This window comes from Rhinopithecus bieti, unplaced genomic scaffold (assembly GCF_001698545.2).
Source record: "Rhinopithecus bieti isolate Rb0 unplaced genomic scaffold, ASM169854v2 scaffold_9615, whole genome shotgun sequence".
NCBI lineage: Eukaryota > Metazoa > Chordata > Mammalia > Primates > Cercopithecidae > Rhinopithecus > Rhinopithecus bieti.
Window position 1 is genome coordinate 1,549,218 of NW_016806325.1, and position 24,689 is coordinate 1,573,906.

Below are 24,689 nucleotides of genomic sequence, written 5' to 3' on the forward strand. Positions count from 1 at the left end.
TGGAAGAAAAATAATAATAACCATTAAATAGAGTGAAGCAATATCTATTTTTGAAATATGTGCTGTGGAAAAGAATTGCTTAATAATTTTACAACAACAGAAAGGTTGGTTAAGATAGTCTACCCTACACCAATCTACCCTCTTTTCACAACACACTTTTCTGTTTGCTTCATGCAAAAACCACAGTCTGCCAAAGTCAGTTTAAAACTAAAAGCATAAAATTTAATGAAATTCATAATAAAGAAAAAAAATCACCTGGAACTTCTGCCAAGTTAATCATAAAACTGTTTTGCCTACTCTTTTAGGGTATAAACAGACAAGGAAAATATGCAAATACCAATTCTCTAGACGGGGCGGAGGGGGGTTAATTTTCATGTTAAAAGCTTGCTGCTCTGAACATAAAATTGAATGCACAATATTAAGCAAGCTGACAATTAGTTTCACTTTTAGTGATTTAAAACCTTTGGGAGATACATAATACTCATTTCCATATATACTTACAGGTCTAATTTTTTAGCTAATTTTAGATAACATGCTACATTCACCTGAAGAATTGTTTATGAAGCTTCAAGCTGTGATGATACCTCAAGTTGGTTTTAAATTATAATAGAAAGAATGTTAATGCCATCTGTATACTTAAAAGTTTACAAGTTCATCTCTCTCTCCCAGACAGCTCTCATATTTTCCACTAATCTGAACAATAATGTAGATAATATTTTAATCTGATGGCAGTTCTGGTGGCATTAGAAAAAAGAAACCAATAATATCCAGGAAGCTTTTTTTTTTTGCAAATCATTTATCTGTTGTAAAATTAAAATACCAGCATCAAAGAAAAGTTAAACAGAAAACTTGAGCCAAAGTGAGGTTCAAGATATTTGAAGTCAGGTATGTTTTACATTCTTATACATTTTAAGAGTAGCTTATGCTCTTGTGATTTCTAGCTTAGTGAAGTCTAAGCAATGAGTAGCCTACAGTATTATAAAGAGCAATTCAAATATGACCTCTCAGTGCTCAGATGTTTTCTTTATAAGCCAGGACAGAGAAGTGAGGGATTTGGAAGAAAACACTGTAACTGTTAAAGAAAATTTCTACAGCAATAAGATACCAGAAAATCTTACCCCAAACCACTTCATTACTACTACATTAGCTAAAACCAGTATTCAAATTTGAATCAGTCACTATAAAGTTTTGGCTATATTTAATTAAGATTTCTGAGCCTCTGATAGGTACCAAGGACTGGTGGTTCATAGATCACTAATATGACACCTTCATGTCAATTTCAAAATTAAGATCTAGTCCTGGCTCAAACCAATTATCCAGCAATATTCCTTAGGGTAAAGCAATTTACCTCAACGCATCTTGGTTTTCTCAAAACCTTTACCTCCTTTTCTCTCTTAGTTGACTGCCCTGCTTCACAGAGAAAATTTGGTCTTGAACCCCTGAACTTCTCATTTCCAAACTTACGAAAGAACGGACCTCTCGCACCTATCCTTGTCTTTACTTCTAGGGATAGAGGAAGAGGAGCATTATGTTCAAGATTCATCCCTCAGTCCCCTTAGGGATATCCTTAAGTCTTTTCCAAATTCTACTTTCAGGCCAGGCCCAATGACTCATGCCTATAATCCCAGCAATTTGGGAGGCTGACACAGGAGGATCACTTGAGTCCAAGACCAGCCTGGGCGATACAGTGAGACCTCATCTCTACAAAACAATTAAAAATTAGCTGGGCATGGCAGTGCACACCTGTGGTCTCAGCTACCCAGGAGGCTGGGGCAGGAGAACTGCTTAAGCCCAGAAGGTTGAGGCTGCATTGAGCCCTGATGACGCCACTGCACTCAGCTTGGGTGACAGGGTAGAACCTGCTGCAAAACAAAAAACAATTTCTACTTTCAAATTCCTACTGGCTATTTCCCTGCAGGCTAGAAGCATAGACCCTTCTATTTTAGTACAAAAACAAAGAGTAAACAAACCAACTAAAACTCGCCCTCTGATTCCATTACTTCCTTAAAAGCTAAATTCCTTGAAAAACAGCACATAACTGCTATCCATATATCTGAATCCTTCAGTCTTCAACCGGGTACAACAAACCTTGTCTCCATGATAAAACTGAATCTGGACTTATGGTAACCCTGGACTTCAAATGATCAAATTCAGCAGATTGACTTAGGCCTCTATCCTTCTATCTTTGTTTCTGGAGAGCCATCTTCTCTTGGTTATCCTGCTATGTCCAGCCATTCCTCATCAGTGCTATTTGTTAGATCCACCGAGCTTGTCCTCTTCCTTCATATCACATAATTACACTGGGCAGAAACATTTGTTTCCATCAATTCATCTGCTTTCTAATGTTGATGTTTCTTAAATCTAAAACACATCTCCTGATCGTTAAGTTCAGAACTAAACTAAACTTTGCCCCACTGTTTACTTTCTTAGGGAAAGCCATCATTCTCCTCCTACTTGCCAAGGCCAGAAGGCTGGGACTCATACTAGATGGCTCAGCACGCTCCACATATAGATTACTATAGTTTGTACCACTCCTCCAGTTAAGCCAGTCTTCCAAATAGTGCCAAAATAATAAATCTTTTTAGAAAAACTTTTCTTTTAGGTTCAGGGGTGCATGTAAAGCTTTGTTACATAGGTAAACTCATGTCACAGGGACTTGTTTCATTGATTATTTCATCACACAGGTATTAAGTCCAGTACCTTATGGTTATCTTTTCTGCTCCTCTCTCTCCTTCCACCCTTCGCCCTCAAGTAGACCTCAGTGTCTGTTGTTTCCTTTTTGTGTTCATAAGCTCTCATCTTAATTTGCAGTTATCCAGTTTTAGAATACCATGAAAAAATAACTTTTTTTAAAATTATTTTTTTAAAATAACTTTCCAAATAATTGAAAACACTATTCTACTCAAATCTCAAAATATCCAAATATATGTTTTAAACAGAAAAATTAAAAAATTATGTTCTCTGGATTCTCTATTTTTGAACCTTTAAACAAATGTTTTCAGTGAATAATATGTTCCGAGGTGGATTTGACTACAGTATACATTACCACTTTACCTTTACAGCATTCTTCCGCTAAACATAACTCAATCAACTTCAACTTGGCTGAATTTATATTCATCTAGGGTAGGTGATTTAATACTTCAAAAAAAAAAAAAAGATGGAGTTTCCTGGCTTCAAGAAGCTTACAGACGTGTGTGGAGGGACAGATTATATAAAGATTAGAAGCAAAAGCAGTATTATATAAAATTTAAAGAGACAGAAAAAGAGAGTGTGTGCTATTCCTCCTTGAGGTAATTTATAATCTAATACCAAAAAGAAAAAAATTAAGCTGAAAGCTGAGTCATGCAAGAAGTTCCTTTTCTTTTTGTTCATAAGCAGATAGCTACAGATAAAAGGTTAATTATCTCCACAGGTAGCTTCCATGTTCACCTTATCTTCTGAAAAGTGTCGATTTACTGAGTGTAAGATGAATACGTAATTGACTATTGCCCTACCTGCGCCTTTTCTCTTGCAACTTGTGGATTCAGTAATGTGACCATACCCTTCTTTTCTCCTCCAGCCTGTTTTTTTCCCTTTAAATACTGAAGCCCCCAAAATCATCTTTGGAGAAAGGCAGACCACAGACTGTGTCTGTGATTCGTGTTTTTTCTTCTGGGCCCCGTTCTTAACCTCAGCAAAATAAACTTCTAAACTGATTGAGATCTGTCTCAGAAACTTTTTGGTTTACAATTGTTTCCCCTTGCTTGCTCACTACTACTTAAGCAAAGTGGCCTTCTTTCTGCTCCTTGAGCATGCTAGTTTTCTTCCTAGATGAGGATTTTTGCAGTACATGCCTAGCTCCTTGTCAAGTGTTTCAGCAAGGCCTTCTATGACCATCCTCTTGAGAGCAGCTTCCCCTCCCACTCATTCTTTGTTCCACGAACCTACGTTATTTTCTTCACATCACTTATTATCTGAAATTACCTTATTTGTTTCCTTTTAAGATTATGTGTCTCTCTAGAATAAAAGGTTCTTGTCCACTATTATATTCCAAGCACTTAGAAAAATACTTGGTAGGTACTCAATAAATACTTGCTTAAAGAATGCTAATGGAAAAAACAAATGAGCCTTCAACAATATAAAAATACTGTAGAAGGGAAAAAACTTATGTAACGGACACACGGTGAAAATTTATTATCCTAGATCTAATGGATGAGAAACTGCATAAATATACTCTGTTGTTAAGATTAAAGGCTTCGGACAAGGGTGCCAACACCAGTCAAAGGGCAAAGCACTCTTTTCAATAAGTAGTGCTGAGACAACTGGATAGCCTCATGCAATAGAATGAATGCGGACCTGTCCATCATACCATATACAAAAATTAATGCAAAATAATCACAGACTTGAATGTAAGATTTAAAACTATAAAAATCTTAAGAAGAAAACATAGGAGTAAATCTTTGTGACACAATGCTAGAAAATGGTTTTTTATACAACACAAAAAGCACAAGTGACAAAAGAAACAATAAACTGAACCTCATAAAAAAACCTTTGTGTTTCAAAAGATACCATCAAGAAAGTGAAAAGACAATCCACAAAATGGGATAATATATTTGCAAATCATCTAGCTCATAAGACACTTGTATCTAGAATATATAAAGAACTCAAAAGTAAACAATAAAAAGACAAAAAAATCCCAATTTTAAAACCAGGTGAAATATTTAAACAGGCATTTCTCCAGAAAAAGAAGTACAAATGGCACATAAAAAATGCTCAACATCATTAGTCATAAAGAAAACGCAAATCAAAATCACTATGATATAACCACTTTTCACCCACTAGGATGGCTATAAAGAAGAGAATACAGGTGTTGGTGAGGGTGAGAAGAAACTGGAACCTCATTCGTACACTGCTGGTGGAATTCGAAAATGGTTCACATCCTCTGGAAAACGTTTTGGGAGTTCTTTAAAGTGTCAAACATAGTTACCATATATCCCAACAGTTCCACTCCTAGATAAACATCCCATAGAAATGAGTATATCCACACCAAAACTTATACACGCAATGTTCGTAGGAGTATTATCTTAATAGCAAAAAAGTAGAAACAACCCAAATGTTCATAAACTGATCAGATATAACAATACATAACCTATTCATACAACGAAATCTTATTTGGCAATAAAAAGTAGTGCAGTTGACCCTTGAACGACATGAGTTTGAACTGTGCAGGTCCACTTATAGGTGGATTTTTTCAGTAAGTTACACCAAGTGTGTCTGCCTCTCCTGCCTCCCCTCCCCACTTCTCCACCTCTTCTGCCTCTGCTCCCAGTGAAATAGCAAGACCTAACCCTCCTTTTCCTCCTCAGGCTATTCAATGTGAAGACAAAGGAAGACCTCTATGATGATTCACTTTGCTTAATGAATAGTACATGTATTTCCTCTTCCTTTTAATTTTCTTAATAACATTTTCTGTTCTCTGGCTTAAGAATACAGTATATAATACACATAACACATAAAATAAGTGTTAATGAACTGTTTACATTACCAGTAAGGCTTCCAGTCAACAGCAGGCTATGAGTACTTATTTTTTGGGGGAGTCAAAAGTTATACACTAATTTTGACTGCACAGGGGGTTGGTCCCCCTAACCTCTGAGTTGTTCACTGATACATGTTACAAATAGAGGAATCCTGAAAACATTATTTTGAGTAAAAGAAGTCAGTTATAAATGACTACATATCATCTGACTCCATTTATATGAAATGTCCAGATTAGCCAAATCTATAAAGTGTGTTAATGGATGCCAGGAATTTGGAGTATGTTCCAAGAGTTTGTATTTGGAGTCTGTATGTGTAGGAATTGGGAATGACTGCTAAGAGATATGAGACTTCATTCAGGGGTGATGAAAAACTCTAAAATCAGATAGTAGGGATGGTTGCAAAACTTTGTGAATATGGTAAAAACCAGTGAACTGTATGTTTTAAAAGGATGAACATTACAGTACGTAAATTACAGCTCAATAAAACTATTATAAAAAAGAATAACTGAAGATACTAGTAAGGTTAATTTTTCCAGACACTGATTCATTTCCAAATTAATCATTTTTTCAATGAGTATTCTACCTTTATTCTACCTTTATTAAATACTAGGGATATGAAGACGAATGGCATGATCCTTCACCCTTGGGGAGTTTCCAGATTAGTAGAGGCTGTTCTCCATAAAGACTTGCTCAATCTGTGCAGGACATTTTATTCTTTGGACATTCAGACAGCATTCCAAAAGAAGAGTATGCAGTACATTTGTTAAATAAAGATAAATAGCTTTGAATTGCTAGTCAGAAAATAAATTGTATTTTTGCCTCCAATTTTATATACAATGCATACTTCAGAAGGTTTAGTAATCTTGGAGCTACAATCATTACACCAATCATTGCTATCAGGAACGTTTCCTGAACATCTGCAGCCCAAGTCAGAATATAGCTTGTTCTCTTTTTCCCCCTCGTCTTCCTTCCCCTCGTCTATATTCCATATCCTGTTGACTTGTGATAATTAGGTATAAAAGTGATGGGTTCTGTGACTGATGCTGGACAGCTCAGTGATGGGGTAAGTCTTGTATTTTCTGACACTTTCTTCCCTCCCTAAGATGCCCCATGAGGAAAGAGACAATAGCCTATTGCATTCCAAGTGCCTACTACCAAATGGTAGTAGGTGCCCACTGAATAAAAAAAAATTTCCATTGCACTGACATTATATGAAACAGTCTCTAAATATACTAACACCATTCTAATTCTTTCATTCTGGATGTTTTACCTTTTCTTTGTGATATATAATTATATTTGTTAAATGAATAGATGTCTAATTATTCAACTGAATTTTGGGAGTGGACAGAACAAGAGGGAAGGATGAACACATGTTGCCATTCCAACTCCTTAATTTATTTTCCCAACACCTAAGTTAAAAGTTATACATAAAATAACCTTGCTTGTAAAAGGAGAACAGCTGCTATGTTGAAAGTATCTAAGATACAATCTAGTTGAAACTGTTTACTAATCCGAGAGTCTTTTTGTACACTACCATTTTTAGATTAACTTGGGACTTTGGGCAAATCACTCAACCTGAATAAACCTCAGTTTCCTCCTTTCTAAAATTGGAATAACAATTATATCTAATCCATCTCTCAGGATTATTATACAGTACAGTTAAATGAGAAAAGAAACGTGAAAGACTTATAAATGAAAAAGAGCATTATCAGTACAATAAATCATTTATGTACAGCTTACATGCATTTCAATGCTTATACAGTTTACTCAGCATATACGTACTGGAACTGTATTGACTGGTGTCTTATACAAATTAAACATCATATAAAATTTTTCTCAGAAAATGGCATGACTTTGTTGATCCCTTACTGAAAGTATCTCAATCACTTAGTATTCTTAAATCTTTAAAAATGTGAAGCTACTTGCTAAATGATCACCCTTACTGAATTATCAGGTTCCAGCATTGTAATTCTTTGATAAACCTGAGCTCCAATAACGAAAGTACACATCAGATTAACTTTTATAAAGGTTCCCAACTCTATGAATGGTGCATTCCAGTTCTCTGGAGCATCACTATACCTTTAAAGTTATGTTCTTGGTAATAAAACTACTTACTTTTGCAGCACAGGATCGTATCACCTCCTAAAAGAAATACAATAAAATAAGGAAGTATTCATAATTTCACTAAATAAAGTATTGACTGTTTTCAAAACACTCAGATGTTAATCTTCTAATAATCTAAATCAGCGTTTGGAAGTTTCTTTTTCCATTATCCTGCCGTTGCCTCTGTTTCCAATAAAAGAGACTTAATGACATGTTCAAGGTAAATCTAACTTGCCCAAACAAATGGCACTGTGAAACTCCTGAGGGCTCACAGGTTATCTGTTTCAAGAAAAACTTGCTCTTCAATCAAAAGAACAATAAAATTCTATACTAGAACACTAACAGGTGTAAAAGACACATGCTGAGTTACCTGTAATATATAATTATCTCTATAAATAATAATAGCCATATCATTCCCATATTATTTGTATCAGATGAAATCTAATATTAAATAGTAAACACTACTAAATGATAAAATATATGACTAGTATTGAAGGAGCTACAGAAAGGAACTCTGTACAATTCATGGTACAAGGCTAAGAAAAGATCATTTTGAAAGAGAAACTAGTTAAAGTTGACGTATTATGGACAATTTGAAAATTTGCTGCTAAGGAGACACTAAAAATACTCAAGTCCAGCCAGGTGCAGTGGCTCCCACCTTGTAATCCCAGCACTTTGGGAGGCCGAGGCAGGAGGATCACGAGGTCGAGAGACCGAGACCATCCTGGGCCAACGTGGTGAAACCCTGACTCTACTAAAAATACAAAAATTAGCTGTGCGTGGTGGCACGCACCTGTAGTCCCAGCTACTGAGGCAGGAGAATCGCTTGAACCCGGGAGGTGGAGGTTGTAGTGAGCCAAGATTGCGCCACTGCACTCCAGCCTGGGTGTCAGCATGAGATTCCGTCTCAAAAAAATAAAAAAGAAAAAATACTCAAGTCCAATTAGGAGTTAGCCAGCATGTATCATCAGCCTAGCACAGAGGTAGTGGAAAATGGTCATAATCAACATGGAGTTTAGGAAAAAAGAGAACTGAAAAAAAATAGATAATACTCAGTTATTGGGAGCATTACCACTTAGTCACAATATAAATCATTTAATTATTTATCAGCATACTTGACTGCATGTTGCTGCCACAGCAATACCTAAAAGCATTCTGCAAACTAGGTAAGACCTCACAGGTGGACAGTACCTTGAGAACCTCAGTGTATCACATTCTAAGTTTTTAGATCCAGAAATTTGATTTTATAAGTGCATCCACAGTTGCTCAAAATCTGGAATATCTATTAATTTTTTTATCTAGAAATTTCTAAGAGCCAGATACTGTGTCTAAAGCATATCAGTAATTCAGTCACTAAAAGGAGACAGTTAAACTGACTGTGGACATGGGAGTCCAACTATCTGGGCTGAATCCCAGCTACAGTGCTTACTACTTGTGTGATCCTGGTTATGCGGCTTGATCTCTGAAAGCCTCAAATTCCTCTTCTGGAAAATGGGAATAATACTCATCCCTATAGGACGGTTTGAGAATTAAATACGATAAAATGTAAAGCATTTAGCACAGTGCCAGAAATATATCAATTATTACTAATAATTAAACAGATGATAGTTATCATTAATCAATATATAAGGTGGTATCTCCTGTGGGGTAGAGAAAATTAATCTTTTGTCAAAATTGGCATAAAACATTTTCAAACCCATTCAATCCATACTCCTATGGCTTTACTTAGCAATCAATTCTGTGATCATTAGCCTGGGCTTCAGGTTAAATTTAGATAGGAAGAGGTCTTGAGTGTTCAGGCTGCCAGAATGGTCTACCTTTTATTATATTATAAGGTATATTTTCATGGATTACCACTTATTAATCAACTTTTTGTAGGATTGATTAATCTTAATAGATACTTCAGATTCTGAGCAATACTGGATGTACTGATAAAATCAAATTTCTGGATCTGAAAACTTAGAATGAGATTTACCAGTGCTCTCGAGATACTGTCCACCCGTGAAGTCTTACCTGGGTTGCAGAATGCTGCTAGGTATTGCTGTGGCAGCAACATGCAGTCAAGTATGCTAATTATGAAATAATTAAGTGATTTATATTATGACTAAATGGTAATGCTCCCAATAACTGAAAATTATCTATTTTTTGTATCTTTTACTCATTAATGCCTAAACAACTATTATATACCTGCTGAACTGAATTTATTATGCAATTTACTCACACGTATCCCCCCAAAATTACACCCTAAACCTGTACTATAATTTATTAGAAAAACATTTCTACTGTAATAACAAATAAATAAAAAAAGGAATTTGGGGTCTACTGAAATTGCAAAAAACAAGAGAAAAGGCATAATGACAAAAGGTGGGAATTCAGTCAACCTAAATGTTTGCAAAACATAGAATGAGGCTGCCATGGGAATAAAGACGACATTTTGTTTGTATTCCCAAACATACTATGTACACTCTGAAAGAAAATACATTGCAGATAGCAACAGAAAAATAAATTCAGTGAATTCTCTCAATAAAGGAAAATAATGGTTTTAAAACCAAAGCAAAAGCTTTCATTTCCAAAGGCAGCTTCTATCTACCTCAATACCAAAGCAGACATATTCTCTAAATAATTTTAAAAAGAAAAGATATCATAAAAGCTAAATAAAGTAATAATTTGAAGTAAATTTTTTCTTTTATAATAAATTATCAATTTGCTTCTCCCTTGCCTTTGATTTCATTTCTTAAAATCAGTTTCCTGATTTTATTTTCCTTTACATCTACTTTCTTTAGTTCTTACATCCTTTCATTTATCTGAGGATGATAGGTATATAAAATGAAATTAGAAAAAAGCTACAAGACTTAGGTGATTCCAGGATGTTAAGTTTTACAGTATAAAGACCAACAGACTGTAGGAAACTTGTTTTTATAAATCTGTTGGTGAGCTATTTTACGTCTGTAGATGAAGTTACTTTGCCATGCAAGTTTTACACAAGGAACACATTTTTTTTTTTCCCCCTGGTGAAGAAACGTGTTTCTCTTCATCTTTAAAGCTCTATGTATCTATTCAGACTTCCTTTTAAAATCTGGAACACCGTGCATTATTTGATTACATTAAAAATGTTAAAATACAAAGAACTATAATATTGAAATAAATTTATTTATAGTTATATATGCTAAAATTTAACTAAGAAATATATATATTTTTCTATATTCCTACATATATTCTGGGTTTAAGTTAAATCTAAACCCAGAGATGGAGTGTAATCTGCATCCTGGTATACCTTCAAGTCTCTAACTTTGTGAAGAAAAGGAGAGAGGAAGAGAGCATAGTCAGAACTAAAGCTGTCTCAGTGTAGTTCCTTGTATAGTTTAAAACTAACCGAGATCTCTATCAAGGGAGCAAGAAAAGGGATAATATTTATTAAAGAAAGTAAGAATAAAACAATGAACAAGGCTGCACAGCCCCTGTCTTCAAGGAGCTCAAAGTAATCCTAATAAAAGGACTTCTACTTAATTCTACTAAAAGTATGGTCAAAGATTTTTTCAGGATGCTTAGGCTTCTTATTACATTTGACCATTTATCTTTCAGAAAAATTTTCTAGGAATTTTCACTAACAGAATGCTATTACCTTTAACAAAGCATCTTCCTTCTCTTCATTTTCATGATCTATTTTCCAATTTTATGGGCAATACCTGGTTTCTGTGGTACTTTTCTTATTAGTAGTGAGATAAAACTTTTAAAATACGCTTATGAAACACTTCTCTCCTCCTTTTAGAAGAACAGTTTATTTCTTTTACCCATTTCTTTAACAAAGAAAAGATTTACTATTTTTTCTTTACTGCTTAGTTTTTTGCATTTTAACATGTTTCTTTAATACATTTTATGTAAACATTTCCCCTGGCTGGTGTTTATTGCACATATATGTGTGTGTTTGTATGTTTTGCATATACACACATACATACACAACCTTATATTTTTAAACAGAGAAATTTAAAATTATATGTCAATAGTTTATTAATATTTTGGGAGAGGATTTTCCACTGCTTTTAAAATTAGTATGTTTTCACTCATTTGAGAAATATTTGCTGGTGTATTTCCCTAGTTTTAAAAAAGATGTGGATTTTCATATTTAACTCCTTGGTAAATGAGAATTTGATTTAGGTGAGTGACCTAAGATATAGATGTAAACTGACTGTATTTTTCAGTTAACTCATAGTTAACAATGTTTTCCAATACCATACAAGGGAACAATTCTTCCTTTCCCCACTGATTTATCTTTCTATCTTAGTGAATTTGAATTATACTATAGGTATTATTTCAGCTTCATTATTACTTTGGCTCTTACAGAGAAGTTCGAAGATAGCTTAGTTCCTATGTAGATAACCAGTCTTTTTTTTCCCCCATCATATCTATGATTTTTCTTTAAGACATCTTTAAAAATCAAACTATTTCACTAGGATATTTCTAAGGATACTGGCATCTTTTCATTAATTGGTCTGGTAATAGATAATTTCATTTTACAGATTTAGGACTTTAGCACAGGAAGGCCTTTTGTATTTGATCTTTGTTATCTCTTTTCACACATGCTGGTCTCTTCTTTAACAACACTGATCAACCATGTGCACAATCTATCTCATATTCATCTCTTCTCTCATTACCAACAATAATAACTAACATTTATCAGTGGCACTATGTATCAGACACCCTGTTAAGAGGTTTACTTTTAGGGTCTCACTGAATCTTAAAAATCCCGTAAGGTAAGAAATATTACAATCCCCATAATGGCTCACGCCTGAAATCCCAGTACTCTGGGAGGCTGAGGCAAAAGGACTGCTGACTGCTTGAGGCTAAGAGTTGGAGATCAGCCTGGGCAACATACCAAGACCCTGTCTCTATAAAAAATTTTTTTTTTAATTAGCTAGGCCTGGTGGTGCCTACAGTCCCAGCTACTCAAGAGTCAGAGGCAGGAGAATTGCTTGAGCCCAGGAGTTCAAGACTGCAGTGAGCAATGATCACACCACTGCATTCCAGCCTGGGCCACAAAGTGAGACCCTGTCTCTAAATTAAAATCACCTCATTTTATAGATGAGGAAAACTAGGTTTACTTCAACTTATCCAGTCACAAAGCTGGCAGAGGTTGGAGCCTATGCTATTCCTATGCCTAAGCAGCTGGACCCTAGAGCTACACTCTTAACCACAGTTTTCACCTATCTCTTTTTTCTGTATTCTTGTATGCTTCTGAAATTAGTTCTCTATGCTACACTATTGATCTGATATTTTAAAGTGTCAACTTTTTCTTTTGCCATTTGCAATGTGGAATTAATTGAAGCTTACCTTTTGATTTTCTTTAAATTCATTTTATCTTAGATGTCTTTTTAAAATCAAAATCTTGGGACTCTCTTTTCCTCTCTTCATTAATAGAAATTCTGTTTTCTTCTGTTTTATTGAGAACACACTCTAAATATTCTGTTTCTTACAGCAAAGCATTTTAAGATATGATTTGACTTACTTTCCTTTTTTGGGGAGGGGGGACACAGTCTCACTTTGTCACCCAGGCTGGAGTGCAGTGGCACGATCTCGCCTCACTGCAACTCTGCCTTCCGGGTTCAAGCGATTCTTGTGCCTCAGCCACCTGAGTGGCTGAGATTACAGGTGTGTGCCACCATGCTGGGCTGAGAAAGTCACGGTTTCTCTTTCTTTCCTAGGAGATGGAGTCATACCCATATGTTAAGTCCTAGTGGTCATCTGGTTCAGAGCCCTCCATTATTACTAGGTCCTGGGGTAGTCTTTACAGAGATATCAAGTCAGAACAGCATGACAGATTATCCTAAATTCAGTTTGTCTATTGCAATTAAGGGTTTAGGAATAAGTAACTGAAAGGAACCATAAAAGTATAAGAAGGTCTAATTTTAAGTAATTCACTTACTTCATTAAATGAGTATTTATTGGCATGGCAATGTAAAACAGGATAGAAATAGTTTTAAAGTTTCAACTGCATAAAATAAACATACTGTGACAGTTTCAAGTCTCTGTTTTACTAGATGCATCTTTGTTGAAGAATTTTCAGTGTGGACAAATTCATCAATCTGAAAAGAGCCTTGATGGGGTAGTTTTGGACATGTACACAGGGCATCTTGACTTTGGTGTATTCCAGGTAATGGAAATGTTCCACTGCAGCGTTTGAACATTTCAGCCTCCTGCTGGGCAACTGAAGAAATGAATCCATAATTAGTTAAATCATCATAGTAAAAGCATAATCAAGCCCCAAAACTGTAGCATTCAACAAATAATCAGAAACTGCATTAGCACGTCTTAAAAATGGCGTAATAATTAATAAGACACCATGACTAGCAAAATTTGAAATTATTTGCTGCTATAAAATCATAAGGAAGGAAACAGAATTTCATGTCAGGCAGCATTGTAATTGAGCTGTGAAGGCCATGTAAATTGGGATGGGAGACTAACTTTAAATATATGTATACAGAAAAATAATATTAAAAAATCAAAGGCATAGCAGAATTAAGGGAAATACTAAAACAATACTTATTCAGAAGCCACTCTAAAACAACTATTTTCATATTTCTGTACCCTTCTTAATTTTTACACACGTTCTATGTAAGATACCATAATGTAAATACAATTTAACATTTCTCAATTTAAATGCAAGTATTTCTCATATTTCTACAATGGCGTAATTATCATTATTAAATATTTTACAGTATCTCATTTAATGAATCTGCATAATTTTTTTTTTACACATTCTCTTGTACTGAATACAGTTGGTCCTCTATATCTGTGGGTTCCCTATCCATGAATTCAACCAACTATGGATCAAAAATATTCAGAAAAAAATAACAATACAATAACACAGTATAACTATTTACATAGCATTTATACTATATTAGGTATTATAAGTAATCCATAGATGATTCCAAGTATATGAGAAGATGTCCACAGCTGATATGCAAGAACTATGCCATTTTACATAAGTGACTTTAGCATCCATAGATTTTGGTATCCCCAGGGGTTCTGGAACCGCCAGTCCTCTATGGATAACAAGAGATAACTCTATTTATAGTGTTATCTGTTCTCCCTTATAGATCACGCAAGAATAATTACTTTCATAGCTGACTTTGTTTCTTAACATAATTCTTATTTTGGAGTTAATTCTCTAGAGTGAGGAAGATGGCTCAAAGGGTGAATGTTTTGATGATGACTGATGATGATGATGATAATGAGCATGGTAGCATCTGTGCTGCACCTTGTATTTTTTGGGGTGCTATCACATATATTACCTCATTTGATCATTGAAAACACATGAACTTGAAAATTTTAAATGTCTATATATAAAAGGAGAAAAAATATATAAACTCATCATTTAAAAAAGTATTTCCTTAGTTATATAATCTTGAAATGGAAAGCCTTCCTAAACATGACATGAAAGAAAGAAATCTCAAAATAGGGAATGATAATATGGAATCAATGGATGAACCTTCAGTGAGTCTATGGACTACTGAAATTACTATGGAAATGTGAGTGTGTTTATATAAGCGTTTCTGGAAAGCTGATTCATAATTTTTATGAGGTTATCTATCGAAGGATTACATGAGTCAGAAAAGGTTAATAATTGTCAACATTCTTATGGACCAATGAACAGATTTTGTAACATGAATATTTAAAGAGTCTTCATTAAAATAAAAAAAACTGGCCAGGCACGGTGTCTCATGCCTTAATCCTGGCACTCTGGGAGGCTGAGATGGGAGGATCATTTGAGCCTAGGAGTTTGAGACTAGCCCTGGCAAGACAGTGAGACCCTGTTTCTACAAAAAATTGAAAAATTAATCGGGCAGTGTGCCATGTGCCTGTGGTTTCCAGCTACTGAGGAGGCTGAGGTGGGAGGATTGCTTGAGACTGGAGGTCAAGGCTGCCACTGCATTCCAGTGCAGACTGGATGACAGAGCTAATGTGATTTTTAAAATCATATTTAAGACTTAAATATATAAATAAACTACTACAATAAAAATTGAAAAGGAAATGACATAATAGTATTCTTCTATTTTTGACCAAAATGGAGTAGGGACTAGATTTACTCTGCTGCTTCAAACTACCAAGAAAAGGACAAATTGTATAAAAGAAAAAAAAAAAAACTGTCTTTCTTTGCAGACATGATTGTCTAGCTAGAGCTAAAGTGGAGTAAGGCAAGTGAAGTACACAGGCAGCAAAATTTAAGGAGCTTCTCACTCTGAAGTCCTGGCTCCACATCTGTGTAAAAATTCTAAATGGAATCTAAAAAAACAAGGCACTAGAATTGACTTTAGCAATGTTGTAGGAGATGAGATCAAAACACAAAAATTCTCTATATGTCTATATACAAGTAATTAAGAACAAAAATTGAAATTAAAAAAATACATATGCCATTTACTATGGCATAAAAAACATGACATACTTTGGAAAAAAAAAAAGGATGAAAATGTGAAAGACCTGTATACTAAAACTAAAATACTGCTGAGAGAAACTGAAAAAGCAATTTGTCATTGTATTCATTGGGTGGCATACACAATATTGGTAAGATGTAAATTCTTCCCAAATGATCTGAAGATTCAATGCAGTCCCACTCAAAATTCCAGCAGGTTATTTTCAGAGAAATTGTAAAACAAATTCTAAAATCGACATGGAAATGAATATTACCTAGAACAGCCAAAACAACTTTGAAAAAGAACAGAAAACCTGACTTCAAATCTTATAAAGCTACAGTAATCCACACAGTTTGCTACTGGCATAAAGATAAATAAATAGATCAACAGAATAGTACAAAGTGCCCAGGGTGTATAGACAAAGTATAAAGGCCATTCAGTGGAGAAAAGACAGTTTTTCCAACAAATGGTGTTAGAATAGCTGGATATTCATATGTGAAGAAAATGAACTTTGATCCATACTTTACAACATGTACAAAAGTAACTCAAAATGAACCACAGATCTAAATGTAAAACCTAAATCTATAAGACTTCTAGAAAAAAACAGAGAACACTTTTGTGAACTTGGGTTAGGCAAAGATTTCTTAGATAAAACACTAAAATGCATAAAAGAACAAACTAATAATTTGAACTTCATCAAAATTTCAACTTCTGTTTTTTAAATTGTTAAGACAATTAGAAAACAAACGAGACTGGGGAGAAACAACCTGCAAATCATATGCCTGATAAATACTTGTATATAGAAAACACAAATAAATCTCAAAACTTAATAATCAGAAAACAAACAGGACAATTTAAAAAAATAGACAAAAGATTTGAAAAGACAATTTACTGAAGAAGCTATATGGATGACAAGCAGGCAAAAAAAGGTGCTCAATATCGTTAGTCATTAGGGAAAAGCAAATTAAAACCACAACAAAATAGCACTGCACGTATATTAGAATGGCTAAAATTCAAAAGACTGGCCATTTCAAAGTTGGCAAGTACACTGATACACCAATGGTGGGAATGTCAAATGTTAAATGGCACAACCCCTTCAGAAAATAGTCTGGCAGCTTCTTAAGAAGTCAAACGCACATCTGCAATATGATCCAGCCCTTCTACTCCTAGAAATTTATCCAAGAGAAATGAAAGCATATGACCATACAAAGACTTGTATGTGAATATTTGGAGAAGCTTTACATATAATACCTAAGACCTGAATACAACCCCAATGTCCATTAACAGGCGAATGGATAAACAAACATTGTGTGGCACAGCCATACAATTAAACAACACCCAACAATATATAGAATAAATTACTGATAAATGCTGAAACACAGATTTATCAAAGTACTTATAAGTGAAAGGAGCCAGATTAAAAAAAGAGTACATGATATATACAGCTTCACTTACATACAATTCTGGAAAATGCAAACTAATTTATAGTGGTTGCCTGGGCTAAGGGTGAGGAAGGAACAGAACACAAAAGGGCACAAAGTAACTTCTGGGGATGACGAATATGTTCATTATTTTGATTGAGGCAATGGTCTCTCAGGTGTATAAATGCCTAAACTTATCAGATAGTACATTTAAATATGTTCAGTTTATAACATGCCAATTATACCTCAAGAAAGCCATTCACCAAAAAAAAAATGACAAAACTGTAATGAAAGGGGTAACTATTCTTACTATGCAGAGTTCTCACGAAATAAACTAAAGATAAATAATCGAACAGAAACATGGGCAAAGAACCATTAAAGAATATTCACAAAAGAGCTATGTGTCCAACAAAATATAACCTCATTAAAATTAAAGTAATTAGTAATAAAAATGCAAATTAGAAAGTGCCTTTTTTTTTTGCCTGTTTAATTGACCCACTGTACCTCAAGATATTATTTCCCGAGGAATGTAAGGGTAGCTAGGTGTGTACTGAAGCACTATTTAAATGTTGAAAAAGACATAACAGTGTAATTGTGCAACAACAGTTGTTTAAAGTACAGTATATTCATTTAATGAAAGGGAATTTAGCCACTAAAATTATGTATAGAAATGTAATTTCACAATGGAAAACTGCTCATAATATATTATTCATTGGAAAAAAATAATTTATAAAACAATAGTATACACAAAAAGACAACCATTTTTTCAAGTTACTAGCCTTGGTTTCACCATCTATGAGTCTGAGATGATGCATATAAACAATATTAGGTCTCTGATTTTTATATTCATGTACTATTTCATTTAGGCACACTAAATGAAGAACAGTTCAATAATAATTGGTGTTCTCTCCCTGCAGACCTTGACAGTAGTGAGTACCAAAGGATATCATCAAGGGAGAGGACCTGGTTACACTCCACCCTTTTAGTGACATACATTCCTCAATACTAATTACTGTTTTTAAACAGAAGTGTAGCCATTTCTCTGTAGATTGTTATGGATTTGACTATTATTCTTCATTACACATTTTGAATTTTTCTCCAAAACAATCAGAACACTTATTTAACCTCAACTATTCAAAGACTGCTTACAGAACAAGAGAAACTTTAAAACTGTAAAAGAAAATAAGTGCTCCATGAACTGGAATTTGTAATGTTTAACAGTAGGTGGGTTTCAGGAATAAATAAATCAACAAATGCATATCATGTTTCATGATCTTTGTCTTATTTGCTTTTAAAAATTGTCCTTTCAACATTTAATTGTGTTTTGCTGCTATGAATGGAAAATAAAACTGGGTTTAATTATTTAATGACATTTTTTAACTCCCTATATTTTCTCTGAGATTGTGTACCTAACAACCATGATTTCATTTTCATTTGAGTGAGTGAACATGCATAGAAATGGCCCAGAAGCACATACACCTGAGTAAGCAACGGTTATACAGGTTAGTAAGATTTCAGTATTTTCATTTTACTCTTTTGTCAAACTATTTTCTAAGTATTATAAAATGCTAAACATGTATTATATTTCTTTCTTAAAATGACATTTTAACTGGAAAAAAAGTAACAAAAGCATAGCCTAATTATTTATCTCTTTCTTATTTTCCAGGTATTGACATGCCTTTCAGAAGGATTAAAATGGCCCAAATGGAAGCAGATAACATAAATAAATAAAACAATTATGAATACTTGTTTTTGTCATCTAAAGGAAATTTTCTATACAAAAGTCAACTGACTGGTATTCAAGGGGTCAAATTAAACACCCTATTTTATCTTTAACACCTTTAGTTCTGTGAAGGCAGCCACAAAAAAAATCTGCAGAAATATTCATAAAGACTTGGTTTCTCAGACACTAGAAACAGACGCTTTTCACAAGTTCTTGTGCTCTTCCCCCTCCTCCAACCTCCACAACTATATACATCAATTTGTATCAGACTATACAGATTATTTCATTGAGAAATATTAATAGATTGTAGGTGACTTCTGATATTCCTCCAAGCTCTATGCTTTTAACATTTCAGGGGTTTCTAAAACACTCTGACATAGGCCATGGCTGGAGCATAATTTTGCAATTAAATAACTATTTCTTCACTTTATCATTACTTTTTGTGTTAACTTTGCATGTTTAAAATTTAGCTCTAATTTAACCTGATATGTTTAAAACTCATAATTTTAACAGTCTCACTCCCATCTTCTCCTCACTTTTTGAAGAGCTGTCATGTACCATGCACTAAGCAGGTTCTAGGAATACAGACACTGGCCCTACTTGAGGTTTCAACCTTTCAAAGGAGAAAAAAATTACTGCAAGGTGCTAAGTGGTATAGCAGAGGAATGGACAGATGATGACAGCACAGAGATGGCAACTACATTTGCTTAAAGAAATGTTATATCTATCAAAATCCTTCTAAATTTACTTCTAATAGGCTATCATTTGGGATTCAAAATTTTACAAAATTAAAAAATTCTTAAAATGTTTTTATGATGGACACTCCTTTGATTTATATAAGAAGCTTGGTGCTTTTGTGTATGTTCTTGAGTTAAACAATTATGAAAAAATAATGTGGTTTTCTCAAGAGATTTTTATCTTTACAGGAGGAAGGACTGAGGAAATAAGATATTTTAATCCACTGCCCTTTGAGTTTGAAGCAAATGCAAAGTTTGTTATTATTACAATCTATGTACTTACATTACTGACTTTATAATAAAGTGAACCCGGAATCACAACATATTCTTTCCCTTACATTATATTAACAATAAGATTCCCTTTTGGTTCACCATTTAATTCCTTTGTTCAAGACATTTCATTATATATAATCCTGTTACTGTATATGGTCATCTTACTGCATACCTAATTTATTTACCTATAAACTACTGTATTTCCAGTTATAATATCATTCCTATAAGCTGGTAGTTCTACTTAGTTTCCCAGCACTTAGCAGTTACATAGCATTCTCCTTGTCTTTCTCTAATATCTAACAAAAGAAGCATCTCTTTCTCTAGTGAATGTTCAGGACTTAGAATTTTTTTTTTTTTTTTTTTTGTATTTTATCTGGCCTGACTTGTTCCTTCTTCAGCTAATCTTGAGATACTGAATTGATGGATCCAAGAAGTTCTATAGACTAACACTTCAATTCTGGTAGCCTGTGTTTCAGGGCCTGTTAGCAATTCTATATTTCCTCGACATACCTTGTAAGTCAATTAGAACTTTGAAATATAACTAATAAAACTGTTCAAAATCTATATAGTAATGTGCAGCAGATTCAAGTCTTACAGCTAATCAAATGAGACAGCATCTACCAGCATCTGGCAAATTGATTAGCTGGATATCAAAATTGAATCAACTATCTGCAAATCCCCTGCAGTACATGCTATTCTGCTCTTGTTGGTTCCTATTCCATTATCAGTCATCACACAGAATGTTATCCAACTGAAAAAGTGTCATGCATACCCTGCTACAGAGAATAGCTACAATTTCCCAACTGCAGCCTAGTTCATGAACTCTAATAACACAGGCATTACTCAGAGATATAGTGGGTTTGGTTTCAGACTACTGCAATAAAGCATGTATCTCAATAAAGAAAGTCATATGTTTTTAATTTTCCAGTGCATATAAAAGTTATGGTTACACTATACTGTAGTCTATTAAGTGTGCAATAGCATTATGTCTAAAAAATCAATGCATTACACCGTATACAAAAATTAATTCAAGATGTATTAAAGACTTAAATGTTAGACCTAAACCCATAAAAACCCTAGAAGAAAACCTAGGCAATACCATTCAGGACATAGACATGGGCAAGGACTTCATGTCTAAAACACCAAAATCTATGGCAACAAAAGCCAAAATTGACAAATAGGATCTAATTAAACTAAAGAGCTTCTGCACAGCAAAAGAAACTACCATCAGAGTGAACAGGCAACCTACAGAATGGGAGAAAATTTTTGCAATCTACTCATCTGACAAAGGGCTAATATCAGATATGAACAGACACTTCTCAAAAGAAGACATTTATGTAGCCAACAGACACATGAAAAAATGATCATCATCACTGGCCATCAGAGAAATGCAAATCAAAACCACAATGAGATACCATCTCATACCAGTTAGAATGGTGATCATTAAAAAGTCAGGAAACAACAGGTGCTGGAGAGGATGTGGAGAAACAGGAACACTTTTACACTGTTGGTGGGACTGTAAACTAGTTCAACCATTGTGGAAGACAGTGTGGTCTAGAACCAGAAATAGCATTTGACCCAGCCATCCCATTACTGGGTATATACCCAAAGGATTATAAATCATTCTACTATAAAGACACATGCACACGTATGTTTACTGCGGCACCATTCACAATAGCAAAGACTTGGAACCAACCCATATGTCCATCAATGATAGACTGGATAAAGAAAATGTGGCACATATACACCATACACCATGTAATACTATGCAGCCATAAAAAAGGATGAGTTCATGTCCTTTGCAGGGACATGGATGAAGCTGGAAACCATCACTCTCAGCAAACTATCGCAAGGACAAAAAACCAACGCCGCATGTTTTCACTCATAAGTCGGAGTTGAACAATGAGAACACATGGACACAGGAAGGGGAACATCACACACCGGGGCCTTTCAAGGGGTAGGGGGCTAGGGGAAAGAGAGCATTAGGAGAAATACCTAATGTAGATGATGGGTTGATGGGGTTGATGGGTGCAGCAAACCACCATGGCACGTGTATACCTAACAAACCTGCACGTTCTACACATGTATCCCAGAACTTAAAGTATAATAATAATTTAAAAAATAGAATTACACTACATCTCCTCTGCTCGATAAATGGAACAGCAAAGCCTCGATGATAGCACATTCACTTACAAGACGAATTACTATTATCTTTTAGGCCCACTGTTGTGACTTACCAGTCAGAAAAAAACATTTCTTTCAAAATATCACTTCTCATTCACAATGCACCTGGTCATCCAAGAGCTTTAATGGAAATGCCCAAAGAGATGAATGTTGTTTTCATACCTGCTAACACAGCATCCATTCTGAAGCCCACGGATCAAGGAGTAATTTTGACTTTCACATCCTACTATTTAAGAAATACATTTCATAAGTCCATAGCTGACATAGATAGTGATTCCTGTGATGGAGCTGGGCAAAGTACATTGAAAACCTGGAAAGAATTCACCTTTCTAAATGCCATTAAGAACATTCATGATTCATAAGAGGAGGTCAAAATGTGGACACTAACAGAAGTTTGAAAGAAGTGCATTCCAACCCCCATGGATGACTTTGAGGGCTTCAAGACTTCAGTGAAGGAAGTGACTGCAGATTTGGTGAAAATAGCAAGAGAACTAGAATTAGAAGTAGAGCCTGAAGATGTGAATGAATTACTGCAATCTCATTATCAAACTAGAATGGATGAGCAAAGAAAGTCATTTCTTGAGACGGAATCTACTCCTGGTGAAGACGCTGTGAACATTGTTCACAGTGTAAAAGTGTTCCTATTTCTCCACATCCTCTCCAGCATCTGTTGTTTCCTGACTTTTTAACACTTGCCATTCTAACTGGCGTGAGATAGCATCTCCCTGTGATTTTCATTTGCATTTCTCTAATGACCAGTGATGATGAGCTTTTTTTCATGTTTGTTGGCCACATAAATGTCCTCTTTTGAGAAGTGTCTGTTCATATCCTTTGCCCACTTTTTGACAGGGTTGTTTTTTTCTTGTAAATTTGTTTAAGTTCTTCGCAGATTCCAGATATTAGCCCTTTGTCAGACAGATAGATTGCAAAAATTTTCTCCCATTCTGTAGGTTGCCTATTCATTCTGATGATAGTTTCTTTTGCGGTGCAGAAGCTCTTTAGTTTAACTAGATCCCATTTGTCAATTTTGGCTTTTGTTGCCATTGCTTTTGGTGTTTTAGTCATGAAGTCTTTGCCCATGCCTATGTTCTGAATGGTACTGCCTAGGTTTTCTTCTAGGGATTTTATCATTTTAGGTCTTACGTTTAAGTCTTTAATCCATGTTGAGTTAATTTTTGTATAAGATGTAAGCAAGGGGTCCAGTTTCTGTTTTCTGCATACGGCTAGCCAGTTTTCCCAGCGCCATTTATTAAATAGGAAATCCTTTTCCCATTGCTTGTTTTTGTTAGCTTTGTCAAAGATCAGATGGCTGTAGATGTGTGACGTTATTTCTGAGGCCTCTGTTCTGTTCCATTGGTCTCTGTATCTATTTTGGTACCAATACCATGCTGTTTTGATTACTGTAGCCTTGTAGTATAGTTTGAAGTCAGGTAGCATGATGCCTCCAGCTTCGTTCTTTTTGCTTAGGATTGTCTTGGCTATATGGGCTCTTTTTTTGGTTTCATATGAAATTTAAAAGTACTTTTCATTTTTTTTTTTTTTTTGAGACCAGATCTCACTGTCACCCAGGCTGGAGTGCAGTGGTGCCATCTCGGCTCACTGCAACCTCCTTGCCTCCCAGGTTCAAGCGATTCTCCTGCCTCAGCCTCCCAAGTAGCTGGGATTATAGGCGCCCACCAACACACGTGGCTAATTTTTGTATTTTTAGTAGAGATGGGGTTTCATCATGTTGGCCAGGGTGGTCTCAATCTCTTGACATCGTGATCTGCCTCCCTTGGCCTCCCAAAGTGCTGAGATTACAGGCATGAGCCACCGTGCCTGGCCTTAAAGTAGTTTTTTCTAATTCTGTGAAGAAAGTCGATGGTAGTTTGATGGGGATAGCATTGAATCTATAAATTACTTTGGGAAGTATGGCCATTTTCATATATTGATTCTTCCTATCCATGAGCATGGAATGTTTTTCCATTTGTTTGTGTCCTCTCTTATTTCCCTGAGCAGTGGTTTGCAGTTCTCCTTAAAGAGGTCCAATGTAGTGTAATTCTTAAGAGCTCTAGGATTTTTGGAATAGTCCATGAGCGTTGACTTAAACTTCAAATCGTCAGCTGCCTTAGCCCTAACAAAAGAGTCAGCCTGTCCTTTTTTTTTGAGACGAACTCTCACTCTGTCACCCAGGCTGGAGTGCAATGGTGTGATCCTGGCTCACTGCAACCTCTGCCTCCTGGGTTCAAGCGATTCCCCTGTCTCAGCCTCTCAAGTAGCTGGGATTACAGGTGCACGCCACCATATCTGGCTAATTTTTGTATTTTTAGTAGACAGAGGATTTC

The 24,689-nt window shown here is 35.0% G+C and overlaps 1 protein-coding gene across 1 annotated transcript in view; it reads right to left on the minus strand.

Moving 5' to 3' along the window:
• AHI1 (Abelson helper integration site 1) overlaps window positions 1–24,689 on the minus strand; it is a 228,776-nt gene that overhangs the window by 124,324 nt on the left and 79,763 nt on the right. The window contains 2 exon segments of the mRNA XM_017875481.1: window positions 7,632–7,658; window positions 13,625–13,821. Of these exon segments, the coding sequence (XP_017730970.1) occupies window positions 7,632–7,658; window positions 13,625–13,821 (224 nt within the window).